Raw genomic sequence first — 24,561 nt, 5'->3', positions numbered from 1 at the left:
TTTAATCGAGTTAATTACAGCTTAAAAATAATCGCAATTCAAACCATCTATGAAATATGCCATATTTTTCTGTAAATTATTGTTGGAACGGAAAGATAAGACACAAGATGGATATATACATTCAACATACGGTACATAAGTACTGTATTTGTTAATTATAACAATAAATCAACAAGATGGCATTAACATTATTAACATTCTGTTAAAGCGATCCATGGATAGAAAGACTTGTAGTTCTTAAAAGATAAATGTTAGTACAAGTTATAGAAATTTTATATTAAAACCCCTTTTAATGTTTTTGTTTTAATAAAATTTGTAAACTTTTCAATCAAAATATAAACTAGTAGCCCGCCATTGTTGATGTCAATAATTACTTACACGATGCGCACCCAAGCGCCAGCAGAGGGCGACAAAACTCCAAAAAACACAATTAACAAGATGACATTTCACTTTGCTGTCATTTTAATCTGTTTGAGCGGGGCATGTGCGTTAATTGCGTCAAATATTTTAACGTGATTAATTTTTTAAAATTATTTACCGCCCGTTAACGCGATAATTTTGACAGCCCTAAATCAATTACCTTCATTTTATGGCTGGGGTGAAACAAAAGCGGTTGCGCGACGTCTGTCAACAGGGGTTTCCAGGGTAAGAAGGACAAATTAAAAATAGTTTGGGGGCTTAATGCGCCATGAATCTGCTATGGCAACATATATACATATTGTTCTATCAAACACAACAGTTCTTTTGGCTTAAAATACAGCAGTTTATTTTAAAGAAGGGTGCAAGAGCAGAAACTGCTTTTTCAGTCTTGTCTGTGTTTTCCGTCATATATATAAATATATATGAGCTTATGTATGGCTTTGTTTCCAAAATGTGGTCTGCTATTATTTTATAGTCACATGTTGTAGTATGTAGCACCTTTAAGGCTTTTACAACACTTGACCTTGCACACGCACCATTATGCACAATATTAGTTTTTCTCTGACTATGTTTTTATGATCGTGAGAAGCCATTGGTAATCACAATAAACTTTTAATTAATCCTGCAGCTCTAGTATCTCATCGTATCCAATTTTACAATCAATGTTTACTAGAGCAGGGGTCATTCTGTAGACTTCCCCTGGAGAAAAAGATGGCTACTTACTATTAACTCATTGCCTGCCACTGACAACGGTCGACACCCAATTCATTTAAATTGAAAGAAATTGCTGTGGATGCTCATGTTTCAATGCCATATAGGGGCCAATCAAAGAATTTTGTCACGACTATCAAGAATCAAAGGAAAAAATGAATTTCTTTTAGATTTGTGAAATTTTAGTATTTTAATTTGAAGATTGAAAACATACAGTCCTTGACAAAAGTCTTATCCATTTTTTAGAAACAATTGCTAATAACCTGACTTTTAATTATTCAATTGGTTTCAGAAATGGCTCATATGAAAGCTAAGACCCTCCCAAATGATGTTGAATGTACAAAAATATACTTGTTTGACTGAAAAAAGATTAATCATTTAATGAAGACATAAAGGTCAAATTTTGGCAAGACAAAAGTTTTGTCGCCTACACAAAGTAGTGTGAAAATTGAACAAAAAATGTAGTTCAGATACAAAAATATATTACATAACATTAGCGATTTAAGTAGTGGTGCTGTGAGATCCAAATTTAGTATTTTGTATGACTTCCATGGGCCTGAAAGACTGCATCCATGCGGTTTGGCAAGGATGCATACAATTTATTGATGAAGTCATCAGGAACATCAAAGAAAGCAGTCTTGCATGCCTCCCAGACTTCATCAACATTCTTGGGTTTCGTCTTCCATGCTTCCTCTTTCATTCTGTTCATGTCTGGTGACTGGGCTGGATGCGATGGAGCACCATCCTGCTTCAGAATTTGTCCCTTATTATGGTTAGGAATGTAAGAGGCAGCTAAGATTTGTTGATATTTCAGACTATTTCTATTGCCTTCCACCCTGCAGATCTCTCACACACACCCATAAATGAGGTAACCCCAGACCATGATTTTGCCACCACCAAACCTCACTGTTTTCTGAGTGATTCTCAGATCCATGCGGCCTCCAGTAGGTCTCCTGCAATATTTGTGGCGACTGTGGTGTAATTCAATAGAAGATTCATCTGAAAAATCCAGCTTTTGCCACAAAACAGTTAAGTTTGGTAGGCAAAGAAGATCAAGGTCCTCAAGGACTGGCAAGCCCAGTAACCAGACATGAACAGGATGAAAGAGGAAGCATGGAAGACGAAACCCAAGAATGTTGATGAACTCTGGGAGGCATGCAAGACTGCTTTCTTTGATGTTCCTGATGACTTCATCAATAAATTGTATGAATCCTTGCAGAAGCCCATGAAAGTCATACAAAATATTAAATTTGGATCTCACAGCACCACTACTTGAATCGCTTATGTTATGTAACATATTTTTGTATTTGAAGTACATTTTTTGTTCAATTTTCACACTGCTTTCTGTAGGCGACAAAACTTTTGTTTTGCCAAAATTTGACCTTTATGTCTTCAATAAATGATAAATCTTTTTTCAGTGAATGAAGTATATTTTTCTACATTCATCCTCATTTGGAAGGGTCTTAGCTTTCATATGAGCCATTTCTGAAACCAATTCAATAATTAAAAGTCAGATTATTAGCAATTGTTTCTACAAAATGGATAAGCGACAAGACTTTTGTTAGGGACTGTACAATATATATTCTGTTTTTATGAACTCTTGCAAGAATCCATGAAATCACTCGACATGATTGACTTTCACGGGCTAAACTAAATGATGTGGTGGGCCTGATCTGGCCCCCGTGCCACGAGTTTGACACCTCTGCTTTGGGCCATTCTTTCCATTTTTGCGTCTATAATTCAAAAATTTTGAAGCTAATGTCTGCTAGCATTGCATGGTTTGTTTTATTTTGCTAGTTCTTTTTTCCTTTCAGTCTAAAATTTTAAACCACATAATAATGAAACCAGTATGTTTTTGCAGCTTCAGTCAGATGCATTGGTCCGTTTTAAAAAATGTCAAATGATTGCTTGAGCTAATGACAACTCAGGTTTTCTTTTCACTTAGTCAAGCATGTCACTACGTTATTTATGTTTCTTTTACTTTCTCGTTTCCAGCCTCTCTGCTGTATATTCTGTCAACTTTGACACGTGGGGGTCATTTTGATTCCTGTCTAGATTGACATAATTGTGTTTGGTGCAGTTTTCAACTTGCACACCTTTGCACCGGGATACGGAATTTGGCTGCGGAAAGCAGCGGCTTGCGAGATGGAGTAGATTAGATGATTGACGGTCCCTGTGGCAAAATAAGCTTGCCGCACTTGCGAAATGGGCAGAATTCAGGAGCGAAGAGAGCTGAAATGGAGTAGACACAAATGGAGCAATGAAAATAACCATTTAGAGAAGGGATGTGTGTTTGCTAACCACAGTGTTTTCTTGAATTACCTTACTGCTTTAGCCACTACCGCCATCTAAAAGTGTTAACCCTTTATAGGGCGGTTGTTGAACTGCCTGGCAGACGTCCAATTTTGAACCCCAGTCTACCGCAGGCCATAATAACAGTGTATTAGTGTTCTCATTCATTTTTTAAATCAACAATATTATCATATATTATTATTAGGGTTGTCAAAATGATCGCGTTAACGGGCGGTAGTTCATTTTTTTTAATTAATCACGTTCAAATATTTGACACATTTAACGCACATGCCCCGCTCAAACAGATTAAAATGACAGCACAGTGTCATGTCCATTTGTTACTTGTGGTTTTGGGTGTTTTGTCGCCCTCTGCTGGCGCGTGGGTGCGACTGATTTTATGGGTTTCAGCACCATGAGCGTTGTGTAATTATTGATATCAACAATGGCGAGTGACTAGTTTATTTTTTGTTTGAAAATTTTACAAATTTTTTTAAAACGAAAACATTAAGAGGGGTTTTAATATGAAATATCTATAACTTGTACTAACATTCATCTTTTAAGGACTACAAGTCTTTCTATCCATGGATCGCTTTAACAGAATGTTAATAATGTTAATGCCATCTTGTTGATTTATTGTTATAATAAACAAATACAGTACTTGTGTACAGTAGTTTGAATGTATATATCAGTCTTGAGTCTTATCTTTCCATTCCAACAATGATTTACAGAAAAATATGGCATATTTTATAGATGGTTTGAATTGTGATTCATTACAATTATTTAATTTTTAAGCTGGGATTAACTCGATTAAAAATTTCAATCGTTTGACAGCCCTAATTATTATTATTATCATCATTATATTAGCCTGTGGTGTCGATTGTATTACAGCTAAACACTTAAAACATTCCACTCAGAAGGTAATTCCTCTCCTTGCCTTGTGTTTTATGGTTTCTTTAAACATGGCATTCTACCTGATTCTATGATGGCAGTACAACTTGTGCCTATTATAAAAGATAAGACAGGTAAAATTAATATTAGGGCTGTCAAACGATTAAGATTTTTAATCGAGTTAATTACAGCTTAAAAATTAATTAATCGTAATTAATCGCAATTCAAACCATCTCCAAAATATGCCATATTTTTCTGTAAATTATTGTTGGAAAGGAAAGATAAGACACAAGACGGATATATACATTCAACATACGGTACATAAGTACTGTATTTGTTTATTATGACAATAAATCAAAAAGATGGCATTAACATTATTAACATTCTGTTAAAGCAATCCATGGATAGAAAGACTTGTAGTTCTTAAAATAAATATAACACAATGTACCATTTAAAAGATAAATGTTAGTACAAGTTATAGAAATGTTATATTAAAACTAGGGCTGTCAAAATTATCGTGTTAACGGGCGTTAATTAATTTTTAAAATTAATCACGTTAAAATATTTGGCGCAATTAACGCACTAGGCCCGCTCAGACAGATTTAAATGTCAGTCCAGTGAAAGGCCAACTTGTTAATTGTGTTTTATGGAGTTTTTCCGCCCTCTGCTGGCGCTTGGGTGTGACTTGCATATGTTATGTGGCGTAATGTCGCCCTCTGCTGGCGATTCAGTGCAGCTGATTATTTGGGTTTCGGCGCGCTTTTCTGACGTGATTATATGTCGACGCGAACTCACACTAATAGACAGTGCTATTCAGACCAGCTAACGTCCGCATCCAGTATTCAGTGGCAGTTCTCATAGCCCCATCACACTGTTTGTGTCTAATACATGCATCGCTTGTGAGTTATATTCCTCCTTTGTTTATATTCATGAGCATTAGATAGTTATTGATGATGTGTATTTGAATTTGTTCACATATATGGTGAAATGCAGTTACATTGTTAGATGCTTGTGTGCTAATTGGCTAGCGCTACTGCTCAAATGGACACGTGTGTGTACATTTTATGTTATTCTGTGATTTATGCAAGTTATTGACACATTGCCTTGTTATTTTCAGTTTTACAAAAATACAAGAAACGTGCTCCTGTCAAAAAGAGATGACTTCAGTAAAGCCCATGCAACTTTGCCACACCGTCTGATTTCTTTTTGGAACTTATGTTCGCTATCTATCAATTTGTGTACTCACACACATTGAGGACAGAATAGGGCTATTAGTTTATTTTTTGATTGAAAATTTTACAAATTTTATTAAAACGAAAACATAAAGAGGAGCTTTAATATAACATTTCTATGACTTGTACTAATATTCATCGTTTAAGAACTACAAGTCTTTCTATCCATGGATCACTTTAACAGAATGTTAATAATGTTAATGCCATCTTGTTGATTTATTGTTATAATAAACAAATACAGTACTTATGTACCGTATGTTGAATGTATATATCAGTCTTATCTTTCCATTCCAACAATAATTTACAGAAAAATATGGCATATTTTATAGATGGTTTGAATTGCGATTAATTGCGATTAATTACGATTAATTAATTTTTAAGCTGTAATTAACTCGATTAAAAATTTTAATCGTTTGACAGCCCTAATTAAAACCCCTCTTAATGTTTTCGTTTTAAATAAAATTTGTAGGGCTGTCAAAATTATCGCGTTAACGCACGGTAATTAATTTTTTAAATTAATCACGTTAAAATATTTGACGCAATTAACGCACATGTCCCGCTCAGACAGTATTCTGCCTTTTGGTAAGTTTTACAGCAAGGCTTTTTGTGCTGTCTAACAGCGAACTCTTGTGGTCGCTTTGCGACATGCTTTATTGTTTTCTTGCCAGTTCAATATGGCTGCACGACGTCTCGGGCTGACGCCTACGTTGTAATGTTGTGCTTATATGATCCTTGGACAAGATTTGTCCGTAAGTATGGTTGTTGTAAAGAATGTACATATTATGTTAGTAAGCGAAATGTTATATTTTTTGTATGAGACCCTTTTTGTTTATGTTTAGTGAACCTGTATAGCGTGCTAAGCTAACGTTGTTGCTATTGCAATGCTTGTGTACTTTTTTTTTGTAGTTTTACGACGGTCTAAAGAGGACAATGGTTTGAGGCCATTTTATTAATAAATCAGATGAAAAAGGAAGAAGTCTGATTATTAAGGCGTCGTTCACCAGCTGTCTAGCTTTGGAAAAAGTAGACGCTTCGGAGTGAGGACAGAATAGACAGATTTAAATGACAGTAGAGTGAAATGCCCACTACAGTCCTTATGTACCGTATGTTGAATGTATATATCCATCTTGTGTCTTATCTTTCCATTCCAACAATTTATTTTACAGAATATATATATATAATTTACTGAAAAATATGGCATATTTTATAGCTGGTTTCAATTGCGATTAATTACTATTAATTAATTTTTAAGCTGTAATTAACCCGATTAAAAATTTCAATCGTTTGACAGCCCTAAAAATTTGTAAAGTTTTCATTCAAAGATTAAACTAGTAGCTTGCCATTGTTGATGTTAATAATTACACAATGCTCATGGTGCTGAAACCCATAAAATCAGTCGCACCCAAGCGCCAGCAGAGGGCGACAAAACACCAAAAAACAAGTAACAAGTGGACATTACACTGTGCTGCCATTTAAATCTGTGGGAGCGGGGCATGTGTGTTATATGCATCAAATATTTTAACGTGATTAGTTTAAAAAAATTAATTACCGCCCGTTAACGCGATAATTTTGACAGCCCTAATTAATAGTAAAGATAACAACAGACCAGTTGCTCTGGCCAGTGTGCTTTCTAAAGTGCTGGAGACAATCATACTGAATAGAATAGCTACATTTATTTCAGCAGGTTTCCACAATTTGTTCACCTTACCTTTGGTAGCACGGTTTCTTCTTGCTTCAGAGTAAGCAGTGTTGGGAATAACACCGTTATAAATAACGGCGTTATTTTTTTCAGTAACGGGTGAATCTAACTAATTATTTTTTCCGCCGTTACAACGCCGTTACCGTTACTGACGGTCAAAAGCGGTGATACCTACTTTGAATAAATTGAAGAAACTACCAGCCATAGCGAATGTACTCTGCTCTGTTTATTTGTCATCCAAGACTTGGGGTGCGTTCAGGTTCGTGGCAATGAAAATAGTAAACACACATAGCCTACCTTTGCAAGAACGATGGAGTTGCTGTTTGATACGGTCATAATGTGCAGGTCCTGCACCCATCCGCAGCAAAACTGTTCGTAGCTTTGTAGTGATTTGTTATAATTTCGGAATCGCTGATGAGTTTAGTAACATACACCTAACAATAAATACTGCAGAATGTCCATTTTGCGTAATTGTGGAAGCCCATCGACATCTTTACTCCATTTGTCTTTGTCTTGCTCGTAAGGGTCAAAGTTGTTCACATCCTTAAGTTTGATCACATATCTGTTCTTCGCCTTAGTAACGACTTTGTCTTTTTATCGAACTGGCAAGTTAAAGTTTAATGTCCCGCGAGCCAGACCTGCTTCCAATATGGCTGCGTTGTTGTCAATTCTCACGTGATGCCCCATTCTGTGACAAAAAACCCTCGAGCCTAATAGCGCATGTACTTCAGAGTCGGTGTTTTCACACACAAACCGGAACAGCGCGTGCGGCAAACACACAAACGCAAAACAGATGCAGAGGGATATGATGGCAGAGCATTCAGAGGACAATTTGTCCTTTACGAGGTGAAGATATAAACACTATTTCAAGTTGGTCGAAATTAAAGGAAAGACCGTGCATGCAAAGTGTAATTTACTGCATGTCCCTGGGCAAAGCTTTCGTCGACATCTGTGGTAAGCAATTCAAATCTGTTTATTTTTGTTGCACTTCAAGTGTAGGATAAATCTGTTGCTGGTGAGGTGCAATAAATACTACAAGGTTCTATAACACAACTACCTGTCCTTCTCGATTCAACTGACTCGAATACTGCTCAGAAAATTTCAAATTCTATGACATACAACAACTTCTTTTTAAAGTAACGGAAATAGTTACTTTCCCTGGTAACTAGTTAATTCCATTTCAATTCAAATTTATTTGTATAGCCCTGGATCACAACAACGTTGTATCAAAGGGCATGGAAGAGGCAATATGATACACAATCAGAAACAGCAAATGAAGCAACAAAGATGAATAAATAAATTCAAGTCCTGGGTATCCCCCATCCTTAGACCCTCCATGTCGGCAAGGAAGAACTCCCAAAATTCCAGAGTCTTCGGGAGAAAATGAGAAACCTTGGGGAGTACCACAGTCAGGAGAGATCCACTCCCAGGACGGATAGACAGGAAGCCCCAGGACCGCTAATGGGAATTAGCAGGCGAAGTTACAGTCAGTAAAGATGCAGTGGAGTAAAGGAACAAGAAGAGGTCCATCTAGCCAGATGAGACGGGGGTAGCAACGAGGACGTCCATCCAGCTTGGGGTCCGGACAGTCAGGAGGCTGCAGCTGAAAAATAGCCACTCCCCAGAGGGGAGGTGGGAAAGGGGACACCGGATGACTAGTGATGAAGAGACCAGACAACTAGATATTAACGTTGGAAAATAGAAATAAAGTAGGCTAAGTGGTACGTAGAGTGAGAAAAAGGAGATAGAACTCAGTGGCTGTACTTCCCCCAGGTTTATAGCTTCTAGTGCAGCTTAGACTAAACTTTGAGTCTACTTTACTTTACTTTAATTTTTCTGCATCGTTTTTAGATAAAATATTTCTAATTTTGGCAATGTTGCGCAGGTGAAAAAAGGCCGTTCTGCAGATTTGTTTAATGTGAGCTTTAAACGATAAGTCAGGGTCGAATAAAACTCCTAGGTTTTTAACTAGTCCAGAGTGACTATCTGGGCAGCTAAAGAGTCTCTCACACTTTTCGGGCCTATTATAAGGACTTCTGTCTTTTCAGGATTAAGTAGAAGATAGTTAGTGCTCATCCAGGTATTTATATCTCGGACGCAGGTGCTTAGTTTGTCCACTTGCCTGATCTGCTCAGGTGTAATTGATTAAATACAGTTGTGTGTCGTCAGCGTAACAATGAAAGTTAATGCTATGCTTTCTGATGATATTACCGAGAGGAAGCATATAGAGCGTAAACAAGATAGATCCAAAGTTACTTTTACTATAGAGTAATTCATTTACTAACTCAGTTACTTTTGGGAAGAAGTAGTGAGTAACTATAACTAATTACTTTTTTAAAGTAACATGCCCAACACTGAAAGTAAGTAATAGGGTGAGACAGGGAGGAATACTCTCACCATATCTGTTCAATGTATACATGGAAGAATTGTCCAGCCGTCTCAATAGATGTAATCCTGGCTGTGTTGTAGGAAGCACTATCATTAACCATCTTACAGTGGTACACATTTCAGGCTTCAAACATAAAGATATGAAATTTATTTTTTTTTGTCAAGAATCAACAACAAGTGGGACACAATCGTGAAGTGGAACAACATTTATTGGATAATTTAAACTTTTTTAACAAATAAAAAACTGAAAAGTGGGGCGTGCAATATTATTCGGCCCCTTTACTTTCAGTGCAGCAAACTCACTCCAGAAGTTCAGTGAGGATCTCTGAATGATCCAATGTTGTCCTAAATGACCGATGATGATAAATAGAATCCACCTGTGTGTAATCAAGTCTCCGTATAAATGCACCTGCTCTGTGATAGTCTCAGGGTTCTGTTTAAAGTGCAGAGAGCATTATGAAAACCAAGGAACACACCAGGCAGGTCCGAGATACTGTTGTGGAGAAGTTTAAAGCCGGATTTGGATACAAAAAGATTTCCCAAGCTTTAAACATCTCAAGGAGCACTGTGCAAGCCATCATATTGAAATGGAAGGAGCATCCGACCACTGCAAATCTACCAAGACCCGGCCGTCCTTCCAAACTTTCTTCTCAAACAAGGAGAAGACTGATCAGAGATGCAGCCAAGAGGCCCATGATCACTCTGGATGAACTGCAGAGATCTACAGCTGAGGTGGGAGAGTCTGTCCATAGGACAACAATCAGTCGTACACTGCACAAATCTGGCCTTTATGGAAGAGTGGCAAGAAGAAAGCCATTCCTCAAAGATATCCAAAAAAAGTCTCGTTTAATGTTTGCCACAAGCCACCTGGGAGACACACCAAACATGTGGAAGAAGGTGCTCAGGTCAGATGAAACCAAAATTGAACTTTTTGGCCACAATGCAAAACGATATGTTTGGCGTAAAAGCAACACAGCTCATCACCCTGGACACACCATCCCCACTGTCAAACATGGTGGTGGCAGTATCATGGTTTGGGCCTGCCTTTCTTCAGCAGGGACAGGGAAGATGGTTAAAATTGACGGGAAGATGGATGCAGCCAAATACAGGAACATTCTGGAAGAAAACCTGTTGGTATCTGCACAAGTCCTGAGACTGGGACGGAGATTTATCTTCCAACAGGACAATGATCCAAAACATAAAGCCAAATCTACAATGGAATGGTTCAAAAATAAACATATCCAGGTGTTAGAATGGCCAAGTCAAAGTCCTGACCTGAATCCAATCGAGAATCATGTAAAGAGCTGAAGACTGCTGTTCACAAACACTCTCCATCCAACCTCACTGAGCTCAAGCTGTTTTGCAAGGAAGAATGGGCAAGAATGTCAGTCTCTCGATGTGCAAAACTGATTGAAACATACCCCAAGCGACTTGCAGCTGTAATTGGAGCAAAAGGTGGCGCTACAAAGTATTAACGCAAGGGGGCCGAAAAATATTGCACGCCCCACTTTTCAGTTTTTTATTTGTTAAAAAAGTTTAAATTATCCAATAAATTTTGTTCCACTTCACGATTGTGTCCCACTTGTTGTTGATTCTTGACAAAAAATTAAAATTTTATATCTTTATGTTTGAAGCCTGAAATGTGGCGAAAGGTTGCAAGGTTCAAGGGGGCCAAATACTTTTGCAAGGCACTGTATGTACGCGGATGGTATGGTGGTGCCCTGTCCATGCAATGCTGGCTTACAGGAGTTACTCTCATTATTTTCTCAGTTTGGTGACATCAATTTGACATCAAATACAATGTAGAGAAAAGTAACATGATTTTACGATCTAAAGAAGATAGAGGGGCTGTATTTCCTCGCTTCTTTCTGGGCAAAAAAGCGCTTAATGACTGCAACGAGGCTAAATATCTCGGCCATTTTATAACTGCTGATTTGTCAGACGACAGGGACATTCACCGTCAATGCAGTAATCTTTATGCACAGGCAAACATGCTTAAGAGAAAACATTTTATGTGTTACTTCAACGTGAAAATATCACTGTTCAGGGCATATTGCACACCATTTCATACCGCTCACCTGTGGACCAGGTACTTAGCGAAATCCATACAGAGGCTAAATGCAGCCTATAATGATGCCTTGAGGCTGTTATTGAGGGTGCCTAGATGGTACAGCAACAGCCAATTATTTGTCAGTTTTGGGTTAGCAACCTTTAAAGTGCGTATGACAGAAGAAAAAAAGTCTTAAATAGGGTTATTATGTGAATTGGAATCATATTTTGAGACTATATCCAACTATTAAGCAAAGCGCCGATGACAAGAAATTAGTCTTTTATTCTGCCGGTTAGCCACGCCTACCATTATATGGCTCTAGCGTCCCCAACAGGTGGATGACGTCAGCGGAGTCACGATTTCATCTGATTTAGTATGCAGCCCATTGAGGGGGAATTATTCACAACTAGGAAAACGCGTCAAAGAGAGCTGCAAAATGTCATTGTTTCAGTCTCTCTACTCCAATATTTTTACAGGATATTCATATATATATTTATCCAAGTATTTTTCCCCAATAGCTAAATAAATGGCTTGAGAAGGACCAGTCAGCCCGTTGAGGGGGAATTATTCACAATGAGGAAAACGCAACAAAGAGAGCAGCAAATTTGAGTTTCTGTCTCTCTACTACAATATTTTTACAGGATATTCTTTTTATCCAAGTATTTTCCCCCAATTGCTAAATAAATGGCATGGCCATGACAAATAAGTCTTGTGCTAAATGGAATGTGAAATAATAAAAATGCATTTATTAAAGACGACATGGCAAAATGACTCCATAATGGCCAAAACTGTCGACTTCACCTTTACTGTTCCACCTCCCGAACTATATTTTATGACAGCTAAATCGGGCTTATGTCATTTCCCTTTCCCAGCTTCGGAGAATGTAAACAAACCAAAAGACATGACAGCTAGCCGACATGCTAACCCGAACCGAGTGATGTTTCAAAGTCTTCGGAGCGGAAAATCACACATAACTAGCCCGGACCATTTCACATGACGACTGGGTTGTCGATTGTCTTCGCCGATCGGCCATCTGCCCGGCAGAGAGCAATTTACAGCTCGTTCCCGGGAGGAGGGCGGCTGCAGTTGTTGTGCAGCTAACGTGCAGCTAATGTGCACGAGGAGAGCTTTTTACATGCCTATCAATGATCAAACGTAAGTAGTCCTTTAGTTAAAGAAAGTTTGTAGTGTTTCCTTTGTAATCGCTGTATTCGCGGCTATTTTTAACACAAAGTTGCAATTTCTGATCGGATGGAAAATTTGACAGAACACCAGGCTCACCAAGAGTGCAAAAGCCGAGTATAGTGCTCGCCCGGATGTGCGACAAGCCGCCGGTTGTCGGCCGAGGGGACAAGGAGCATGTCAGCCACAAAATGCAAGCCACCTCCGTATTAAAATGATCCCAGTATTTGACATAATACAAAAAATTATGTTTACTCACTTCCTCGTAAGTCCCATGGTCCCACAGTAGTAGGGCTTGTTTTGGCCAATATCCACGGTAAATGGGAACCTTTTGAAACTCCAAAAATGCACACACGCCTCTCCCTCATACAGCACGATTTTTCTGCAGCCGTTTGGCTGGCGTGATGCGAAAAATAAACGTATTAATCCGCATAATCATCTGATTCCTTAGTCCTTCTCATTACACGTCACAGCGCCCTCTTTCTCAACTCGAGACTTTTGCCGGAAGTCACTCATTTTAATGGCGCGGTATCCAAAAAACTAAATCAATATAGCGATCGCTTCCACACACATCCAAGCGGTCCATTTCATTCAGGAGCATTAAATACCGCGTGTATTATGAAATAAACATGCTTTTTCGTGTCGTAGGCACTTTAAGCGCTAATAAGAAATCTGATGTATAAGTTCATTTGTCGTTAAATGAGTCCGAAAATAGTATTTTAATGGAAATAACGGATCCTAAAAATAGTTATAAGATGTAGGTCAAGCATGTGGCACCATTGGCGTAAAAGCCTATTTGTTGTGCACAGATAGTTTGTGACTTTTTAATCTTCTTTCTTTTGTAGACTCTATTTTTCTTATGTCATTTTTCTGTTGGTTTATGCGATATGGACACCCTGTGTGACTCCGGAATAAAGATCATATATATACAGTGGGGAGAACAAGTATTTGATACACTGCCGATTTTGCTGGTTTTCCCACTTGCAAGCCATGTAGAGGGCTGTAATTTGTATCATAAATTCTCTTCAACTGTGAGGGACGGAATCTAATACAAAAATCCAGAAAATCACATTGTATAATTTTTAAATAATAAATTTGTATTTAACTGCATGAAATTAGTATTCGATACATTACCAACTAGTAAATATTTCGGCTCTTAGTTTTTTTTTAAGAAACCCTACTGTTCTCCACTCATTACCAGAAGTAACTGCACCTGTTTGAACTTGTTACCTGTATAAAAGACACCTGTTCACATGCTCAAACAAACAAACTCCAACCTCTCCACAATGGCCAAGACCAAAGAGCTGTGTAAGGACATCAGGGATAAAATAATAGACCTGCACAAGGCTGGGATGGGCTACAGGAAAATAAGCAAGCAGCTTGGTGAGAAGGTAACAACTGTTGGAGCGGTTATTAGAAAATGGAAGAAGTTCAAGTTGACGGTCAATCTGCCTCGTTCTGGGGCTCCATGCCAGATCTCACCTCGTGGGGCATCACTGATCATGAGGAAGGTGAGAGATCAACCCAGAACTACACAGCAGGACCTGGTCAATGACCTGAAGAGAGCTGGAACCACAGTATCGAAGAAAACCATCGGAAACACATTACGCCATCATGGATTAAAATCCTACAGCGCACGCAAGGTCCCGCTGCTGAAGCCAGTGCATGTCCAGACACGTTTGAAGTTTGCCACTGATCATCTGGATGATCCAGAGGAGCAATGGGAGAAGGTCATGTGGTCGGATGAGACCAAATGGAACTTTTTGGTCTAAACTCGGCTCGTCGTGTTTGGAGGAAAAAGAAGGATGAGTACAACCCCAAGAACACCATCCCAACCGTGAAACATGGAGGAGGAAACATCATTTTTTTGGGGTTGCTTCTCTGCCAAGGGTACAGGACGACTGCACCGTATTGAGGGGAGGATGGATGGGGCTATGTATCACCAGATCTTGGCTGACAACCTCCTTCCTTCGGCGAGAGCCCTGAAGATGAGTCGTGGCTGGGTCTTCCAGCATGACAATGACCCAGAGCACACAGCCAAGGCAACTAAATAGTGGCTCCGTAAGAAGCATCTTAAGGTCCTGGAGTGGCCTAGCCAGTCACCAGATCTGAACCCGATAGAAAATCTATGGAGGGAGCTGAAAGTCCGTGTTGCCCAGCAACAGCCCCGAAACCTGAAGGCTCTGGAGAAGATCTGCATGGAGGAGTGGGCCAAAATCCCTGCTGCAGTGTGTGGAAACCTTGTCAAGGACTACAGGAAACGTTTGGTATCTGTAATAGCAAACAAAGGTTTCGTACCAAATATTAAGTTCGATTTTTCTGATGTATGAAATACTTATTTCATGTAATTAAATGCTATTTTATTATTTAAAAATCATACAACGTGATTTTCTGTTTTTTTGTATTAGATTCCGTCCCTCACAGCTGAAGAGAACTTATGATACAAATTACAGACCTCTACATGCTTTGCAAGTGGGAAAACCAGCAAAATCAGCAGTGTATCAAATACTTGTTCTCCCCACTGTATATCAGTATTATTCAAGTTTATATAAATCCCTTTATTGGTTCTTGAGTTATCTTGAACATAAACATACTGACATAAAAAAATGCACATACTGTATGGAACCAAATACACAACCTTCCCTTCCATAGGTCTCACTTGCTAGCGGAGGTAAAAATTACCAGATATATACAGTGGTAACTTCAGTACATTACAGTGCCGTCTATATTAGCGTTGTTTGTTATTATTTTTCTAACTTGTTAATTTGTTCCGGAGCGGCATTTGTGTCATATACTGATGGCCAAAAGTATTGGCACCCCTGCAATTCTGTCAGATAATGCTCAATTTCTCCCAGAAAAAAAATGCAATTACAAATGCCTTGGTAGTAATACCTTCATTTATTTTGCTTGCAATGAAATAACACAAAAGAGAATGGGGGGGGGGGGGGGGGGGGGGGGGAAGTAAATCATTATCATTTTACACAAAACTCCAAAAATGGGTCGGACGAAAGTATTGGCACCCTCAGCCTAATACTTGGTAGCACAACCGTTTGACAAAATAACTGCGAACAACCGCTTCTGTTGTCCATCAATATGTTTCTTACAATGCTCTGCTGGAATTTTAAACCATTTTTCTTTGGCCAACTGCTCCAGGTCTCTGAGATTTGCCTTCTCCAAAGGTGTTCTATGGGATTCGTGTCTGGACTCATTGCTGGCCACTTTAGAAGCCTCCAGTGCTTTTTCTCAAACCATTTTCTAGTGATTTTGAAGTATGTTTTGGGTCATTGTCCTGCTGGAAGACCCATAACCTCTGAGGGAGACCCAGCTTTCTCACACTGGGCACTACATTATGCTGCAAAATTTGTTGGTAGTCTTCAGACTTCATAATGCCATGCACACGGTTAAGCAGTCCAGTGCCAGAGGGAGCAAAGCAACCCCAAAATATCAGGGAACCTCCGCCACCAAAAATCTCTACTTTTGTCTCATCTGACCAGAGAACATTCTTCCAAAACGTTTTTGGCTTTCTCAGGTAAGTTTTGGCAAACTCCAGCCTGCCTTTTTAATGTCTCCTGGTCAGAAGTGGGGTCTCCCTGGGTATCTTATCATAGATTCCCTTTTCATTCAGACAGATAGTACGGATTGACAGTGTTGTACCCTCGGACTGCAGGACAGCTTGAACTTGTTTAGATGTTAGTCGAGGTTCTTTATTCACCATCCGCACTATCTTTCGTTGAAATCTCTCGTCAATTTTCCTTTTCCGTCCACATCTAGGGAGGTTAGCCACAGTGCCATGGGCTTTCCACTTATTGAAGACACTGTGCACGGTAGACATAGGAACATTCAGGTCTTTGGAGATGGACTTGTAGCCTTGAGATTGCCCATGCTTTCTCACAATTTTGCTCCTCAAGTCCTCAGACAGTTCTCTGGTCTTCTTTCTTTTCTCCTTTGCTTAGTGTGGTACACACAAGGACACAGGACAGAGGTTAAGTCAATTTTAACCCATTTTAACTGGGTGCAAGTGTGATTTAGATATTGCCACCACCTTTTATGCGCCACAGGTAACTAACAGGTGCTGTTAATTACACAAATTAGAGAAGCATGATCACATGATTTTTCAAAGAGTGCCAATACTTTTGTCCGGCCCATTTTTGGAGTTTTGTGTAAAATGATAATGATTTGATTTTTTTTTTCCCATTGTCTTTTGTGTTTTTTTCATTCCAAGCAAAATAAATGAAGATATTGCTACCAAAGCATTTGTAATTGCAATAATTTTCTGGGAGAAATGGAGCATTATCTGACAGAATTGCAGGTGTGCCAATCATAAGCGGAGTTTAAGGGGGGGCCCAGCCCCCCCTGGTGGCCGAAAAGTGTCATTGCATGTAATTGACTTTCCTACATATATATATATATATATATATATATATATGTATGTATACTGTATATATAAGTTGTAAAGCATTATAGGTAACAACAAAAATAAATGAAATGAACAAAAAATATATTTTTATAATGGGTCAAAATAATTTTTCGAACAGATCATGTGACTAGCACCTTAGACGGTCATTTGCTTTGCATATTGTTATAAAAAAAAAAATTCAGAGAGGGCAATTTTATATTTCAAATCATTTTTATCTTTGTTTGATTTTTTTTGTTTTGTTTTGTTTTGTTTTTTTTGATTGAAGCAGCTTTTGGGGGGATTTAATGATTTAGACACCAATGTCCTACCCATATTATGGCCCCCTATACAAAAAGGATTGTTAAAATCAAAACTTTTTCAATTAAAAATTAAATGTATTCAAATGCAAATATTTGAGTCTAAAATATTTTTTCGCATAAACTTTTTTCTATGATTGAAATTTTTTTATTTGATTGAAGTGATTTTTCGTTTGAAAATATATATTTTTTTGTTTGAAGCAACTTCTTTTTTGAATAATAAAGACACAAATGTCCTGGCCAAAATGTGGCCCAAACGCAAAACAAAATTACTTCAGTCAAAAAAGTTGCTTCAATCAAAAAAAAAAAAAAAATGACTTCAATCCCAAAAGAATTCAAAGAAAATAGCTTTCAAATGCATTTTTTTTTTTAGTTTCAAATTTATTTTTGCATTCAAACACTTTTTTTTTTTTTTTTTAATCGGATAATGAACACACAAATCTACCTCCATATGGGTCCGCGCAGGAGATACAATTTTTGACTGAGGTAACTACATTGGCACGACACCGGCGGGCGTACTATATTCAAGGGATGACAGTCTTGGCGAAAAGTATAGCTGTCCTAAGCAACCTGGTTTAGAATTCCGCTCAAGAACGATGGGAAACAAAAAAACGCTCATTTTCAACTTATTATAATAAATATTCTTGTAAGTTAATTTTATTGCTGACACTGCGTTTTGGGGTCATCAACATGTTGTGCAATGCCCGCCATCCCCCCCTCCCCCCCCCCCCCCCCCCCCCCCCGGCCCAAAAGTTAAACTCCGCCTATGGGGCCAATACTTTTAGCCAACAACCTAGTCAAACAGACATTAGTTTTTAAGAGCAATTTCACAAAGTTTAAAATGTTCAAGTGTATCCCATCTGTGATGCAACACTTTTTCTTTTTGGCTGCATCATTAAATTTTTTTGTGCCACGTCCAAATCTTCTTTCCAAACCTCTTTCTTTTTATCGAACACCAAGAAATGAATGCTTCACACTCCTGTTTTGGCTGCAAGAAATACAAACTCGCATTAAATATTTGTTGAACAGTCAAGATTGCACACTAAACAGAAATGAACTATCCTGCTTGATGGACATGATGCGAAAAAAAATCCCCCAAGTTGAGACTGATTTAGATGCCCAATAGGAGATTTTATATTGTATTTGGTTCACTCTAAAACTTTGTGTGCGCTGTTGACGACAATGTGAAGTAATTCAGTATTTTAAAGCTCTTTCTATAGCTCTGATGGTTTACCATTAGTACCAATACTGCACTACAATGATGTCATAGGTATCGTGAGTATTACAGTGTTATGAAAAAAGTTTCTCAACATTTTGGAATTTCTCACATTTCTGCATCAAATTAGCATCAAATGTGATCTGATCTTTGTCAAAATCACACAGATGGATAAAAACTGTGTCTGCTTTAACTAAAACCACCCAAACATGTATAGGTTTCCATATTTTATTGAGCATCGTATGCAAACAATGACAGAAGGGGAAAAAATAAGTAAGTGAACCCTCTGCCTAAAGAGACTTAAAGAGCATTTGAAACCAATTTTTACCAAACAACTTAAGTCAGGTGTGTGCCCAGTCACTGATGAGTGGTTTAAAGCTGCCCTGCCCACTATAAAACACACACCTGGTAAGAATTGTCTTGATGAGAAGCATTGTCTGATGTGCATCATGGCTCGGTCAAAAGAGCTGTCTGAAGACCTTAGAGCAAGGATTGTTGATTTGTATGAAGCTGGGAAAGGATATAAAAGTCTGGATGTTAATTGATAGTCAGATAAGTTGTGTAAAAATGGAGAGAGTTTGGCATTGTTGCTTCTCTCCCAAGGAATGGCCGTCCACCAAAGATGATGCCAAGAGTTCAGCGCTCAGGTAGTAATAATACTCAGAGAGGTAAAAAAGAACCCTAGATTGTCTGCTAAAGACTTACAGAAATGACTGATACAGTCCAATATCTCTGTGCTCACATCAACTCTATGTAAAACTGGCCAAAATGGTGTTCATGGGAAGACTCCACAGAGGAAGCCACTGCTGTCTAAAAAAGAAATGGTTGCTCAGTTAATATTTAATGCAAAAAGGCACTTGGACACTCCACAAAAGTTTTGGAAAAATATTTTGGAGACTGATGAAACCGAAGTTGAATTGTTTGGGAGTAACACACAATGTCATGTGTGGAGGAAAAATGGAACAGCTCACCAACATCAACACCTCATCCCCACAGTGAAGCATGGTGGAGGGAGCAGCATCATTTGGCGCTGTTTTGCTTCCTCGGGGCCTGGACAACTTGGAATCATGAATGGAAGAATGAATTTAAAATTTTATCTGGATGTTTTGCAGGAAAACCTGAGGCCGTCTGTCAGACAGTTGAAGCTAAAAAGAGGATGGATGCTGCAACAAGACAATGATCCAAAACACAGAAATAAAACTTCAGAATGGTTTCTGAAGAACAAAATACACGTTCTGGAGTGGCCAAATCAAAGTCCAGACTTGAGCCCCATTGAGATGCTGTTGTATGACCTAAAGACAGCGATTCATGGCAGACATCCCAGGAATCTGACTGAACTACAGCAGTTTTGTAGAGAACAATGGGCCAAGATTTGTCCTGATCGATGTGTCAGACTGATCTGCAGCTACAGGAAGCGTCTGGTTGAAGTTATTGCTGCCATGGGAGGGGGACAAAATATTTAAATGTGATGGTTCACTTACTTATTTTTTCCCCCTTGTGTCATTGTTTGCATAATATCCTCATTAAAATAGGAAAACCTTTAAATGTTTAGGTGGTTTTAGTTAAAGCAGAGTTTTTTTTTCATCTGTGTGATTTTGACAAAGATCAGATCACATTTGGTTGGGATTTGATGCAGAAATGTGATAAATTCCAAAAGGTTCAGATACTTTTTCATACCACTGTAAGAAATAACCTGCTGATGTATTGAGTAAGATCGCTGTCAAAAAGATTAGTACTCGTATTTACACATTCATGTTCGTATATAAAAGATTCTTACTCATATTTACGCATTCGTGTTCGCATTTTTTTTTTTTTTTTTTTTTTGTCTGGGTGTGTGAATACAACGCTTTTTTTGAAGGCTACGAATCTTGTCTATGGACGCATTCAATTTTACAGCTTTGGCTCAAAAGCAATGACATGACATCACGTAGGTCTCAGGAAAAACTAATCTCTCCTCGAATCCTCTTATCGGCGCATGCGTCAAAATAAAAGCATTTGCGGGCTACAGGAGTAACTGTAAGTCCATGAACTGTGCATCTTTTAATAAAGTACAACACTCATACCTGTCAACCCGAGGCCGTTGGCAATCTTAGAAATAGTGACTTTTGCCCTTACAAAATGGTGACTACTCTTACAACTAGGGTTGTTCCGATCATGTTTTTTTGCTCCCGATCCGATCCCGATCGTTTTAGTTTGAGTATCTGCCGATCCCGATATTTCCCGATCCGATTGCTTTTTTTTTTGATCCCGATTCAATTCCAATCATTCCAGATAATTTTTCCCGATCATATACATTTTGGCAATGCATTAAGAAAAAAATGAATAAAACTCGAATATATACATTCAACATACAGCACATAAGTACTGTATTTGTTTATTATGACAATAAATCCTCAAGATGGCATTTGCATTATTAACATTCTTTCTGTGAGAGGGATCCACGGATAGAAAGACTTGTAATTCTTAAAGGATAAATGTGACTTTGTATATTGTGACTAAATATTTCCATCTAGTGTATTTGTTGAGCTTTCAGTAAATGATACTGTAGCTATCTGTTCTGCCCAAGTGCATGATGGGAAGTGCACCCGTGACTGTGCGTTGTGGTACCAATTGATATATCTTCTCTGCGTTGGGAAATAACATAGGATGTTAAGAAAAAGATCAACTACTACCATTCTTCCCCACATTGCTTCCCACAATGTTTCTAATCGTAGGGAGAGGGATTGTAAGGCTTTAACCAATTAAAAAAAGGCTCCAAAGGCTGCCAAAATTCACTCTACTCATTTTACGCTGCCTTTTAGCGCTATATATAGGTAAAACGGCGCCATTACAGATTGAAAGCGATAATGCGTGAGTGGGCCGTGCAGCGCATGCATTAATTGCGTTAAATATTTTAAGGTGATTTTTTTTTTTTTAATTAATTACCGCCGTAAACGGGATAAAATTAATAACCCTACCTTAAGCCTAAACTAAAGACTCTGGATGAATGTAACATAGTGTGTCTGTAACGTTAAATACAATTAGAAAACGATTTATTTAAAAAATATATATATATTAAAAAAAGGCATGTCCGATATTTTTTTGCCAGTTCCGATACTTTGAAAATGACATGATCGGACTCTACTTACAACGTTTTATATAGCGTGCAATATGAAACAAAAATATAACTATTTTTAAAATAATATGAATTTATTGGCTAAAAACTGTAAAAGAACAATTGGCTAATTTGAACACTGGTAGCTTAACTCATTCACTCCAAGCTATTTTCATCGGTGCAAGCCCCTTCGATCCTGGCCGTTTTACTGGATTTTGACTGATTTTGCAAGGCCCACAGAAAATTCTGTTCTATTGCTATATAAACATGGAACCCATCAAAAGAAAGATTAGACTCTTCTTTCAGCAGGAAAAAAAGTTAGTTCATATCTTTTTCCATTGTTTAGAAATCAGCATTAGAAAATAGCTTAGTTTGAGCAATTTTCCAATTTCTGATGAAAAAAACAGAGGAATTGAGACCTTTGTGAAACCATACATTTCAAACATGACTTTGACTTTAACACAGCTATTTTTTGCTTTGGTTACATCCCAAACATCTGGTTTTCCTTTTACAAAATAACATAAACAACAACATGTAGAGCTTTTGATAGCAAAGTAACAATTTATTTACACATAACTAAACTATTGAACTGAGAGATGACGCTGTTGTGGCTGCGACAGCCGGGGTAAACTTTTCCCCCCACCGCCTCATTTTTTTAGTCTTTCTTTTGTGGTGACCACTGCCTCGTGGCAGAGTTCGCCTGGGGAACTTGTGTTCCTGGGGGTGAACTGGTTTGGCCGTGTGCGTTTCCGTGCGAGACACTGGAGGATGTGGGGGATGCGAGCGTCCGAGCCAGGCGGCGCAGGCTCTGCTCGGCGAGCAGCACGGACTCAACGGCATCGTCCACTGCACTGGTGGTCGTTCTGCTCAGTCTTTGAGCGCCTGGCATCCCGGGCGTCCTCCCGGTTGTTCTGCTCGGTCGTCCGCCGCCTGGCATCCTGGACGTCCATTCGGTCATCTTCCGCCGGCGCCCCGGCCGTTCGTTCCTTTGAATTGGGTTGCGAGTCTTACCAAATGTGCTACTGCCCTCCAGTGGCCAGTTTTATTGCTTTAAAATGGATTTTCAGCGTTGTGCTTTGGAGCTAAGTTGAATCAGAACCCAGAGATGTCTCTTGTGAAAAAAAAAACGTAAAAGACATATACGTCTTCGGGACACTGAAACACTTAAAAATAGAAGGTATTTATACGTTTTTGGGAGAAATGTGTTAAATGCTACAAAATGCTTTTTTTACTTTTACTTTTTTTTCTCCACAAAGCTCTTAACAAAACGTTCAAACATATATTCCCACAAAAAACTGCTAAATATAGTTCTGAACTAAATAACGAATGCATAAACAAACATATAAGCTCAAATAAAAACATACCTTATGTTGGTCTTAACAGGGAGCAGCTGGATTCAGCCATGTTAGAAAAACAATGGCATATTCACTGTTTCAACTAGAGGGCAGTGTACCCACCCAAATCAATAAAACTGAATGAAACACTTTCAAAATAAATCATTACAACTAGAGATGGGTCCAATCACGTCATTTTCAAAGTATCGGAATCGGCAAAAAAATATCGGACATGCCTTTTTTTAATATATATATATATATATATATATATATATATATTTTTTTTTTTAATTAAATGGTTTTCTAATTGTATTTAACGTTACAGACAAAATGTCTTACGTTCATCCAGAGTCTTTAGTTTTGGCTTAAAGTAGGGCTATTAATTTTATTGCGTTAACGGCGGTAATTAATTCTTTAAAAATTAATCACGTCAAAATATTTAACGCAGTTAACGCATGCGCTGCACGACCCACTCACGCATTGTCGCGTTCAATCTATAATGGTGCCGTTTACCTATTTATACAGCTAAAAGGCAGCGTAACATGAGTAGAGTGAATTTTGGCAGTCTTTGGAGCCCTTTATTAAATGGATAAAGCCTCACAATCCCTCTCTCAGCAATTAGAAACTCCGTGGGAAACAATGTGGGGAAGAATGGTAGTAGTTGATCTTTTTCTTAACACCCTATGTTATTTCCCAACGCAGAGAAGATATATAATTGGTGCCCCTACGCACAGTCATGGTTGCACTTCCCATCATGCATTTAGGCAGAACAGTTAAATGGCTACAGTATCATTTACTGAAAGCTCAACAAATACACTAGATGGAAATATTTAGTCACAATATACAAAGTCACATTTATCCTTTAAGAATTACAAGTCTTTCTATCCGTGGATCCCTCTCACAGAAAGAATGTTAAGTTAATACAATTGAAATTGATAAAAATTGAAACATAAACTGGGTTATAGCCTCCAATAACACTCAAAATTGGATTTCTTCATTTTATTTTTAGATTTCATAGTATTTAACTCACCGGCTGCGATTGATAAGTACAGATGTCCAATTCATTTAACTGGCAGGACTGCTTGTGAATGTACATCTTTCACTCATTGGTGGAGCTTTTGTGACCCCGCGGTTCCGGATGATCCTGTTTCTCCAGGTACCTTAGTCGAGATGATGTGGCTCAGGCCTCGCTGACAAAGGCCCAGCAGGAGGGAGGCAGCGTGCGGGTGGTCACCAAGGAGAACTTCTCAAGCAAGAGGTCCACCGCGTCATTAGTGTCGCCCCCTTCAGAGAGGTACATTAAAAAGTTTACTTTTCTTGTTCAGTATTTGTGTTACCCATA

At 38.4% G+C, this 24,561-nt stretch overlaps 1 protein-coding gene across 4 annotated transcripts in view; it reads left to right on the top strand.

The window, feature by feature from the left end:
- zranb3 (zinc finger, RAN-binding domain containing 3) overlaps positions 1-24,561 on the top strand; it is a 311,366-nt gene that overhangs the window by 241,751 nt on the left and 45,054 nt on the right. For all 4 annotated transcript variants that reach the window (XM_057819173.1, XM_057819181.1, XM_057819189.1 and 1 more), the window contains one exon: positions 24,376-24,513. In XM_057819173.1, the coding sequence (XP_057675156.1) occupies positions 24,376-24,513 (138 nt within the window). The remainder of the gene's footprint in view (positions 1-24,375; positions 24,514-24,561) is intronic.

Source organism: Corythoichthys intestinalis, chromosome 2 (genome assembly GCF_030265065.1).
Source record: "Corythoichthys intestinalis isolate RoL2023-P3 chromosome 2, ASM3026506v1, whole genome shotgun sequence".
NCBI classification, from domain to species: Eukaryota; Metazoa; Chordata; class Actinopteri; order Syngnathiformes; family Syngnathidae; genus Corythoichthys; species Corythoichthys intestinalis.
This window is presented reverse-complemented; position numbering and strand designations above follow the sequence as displayed.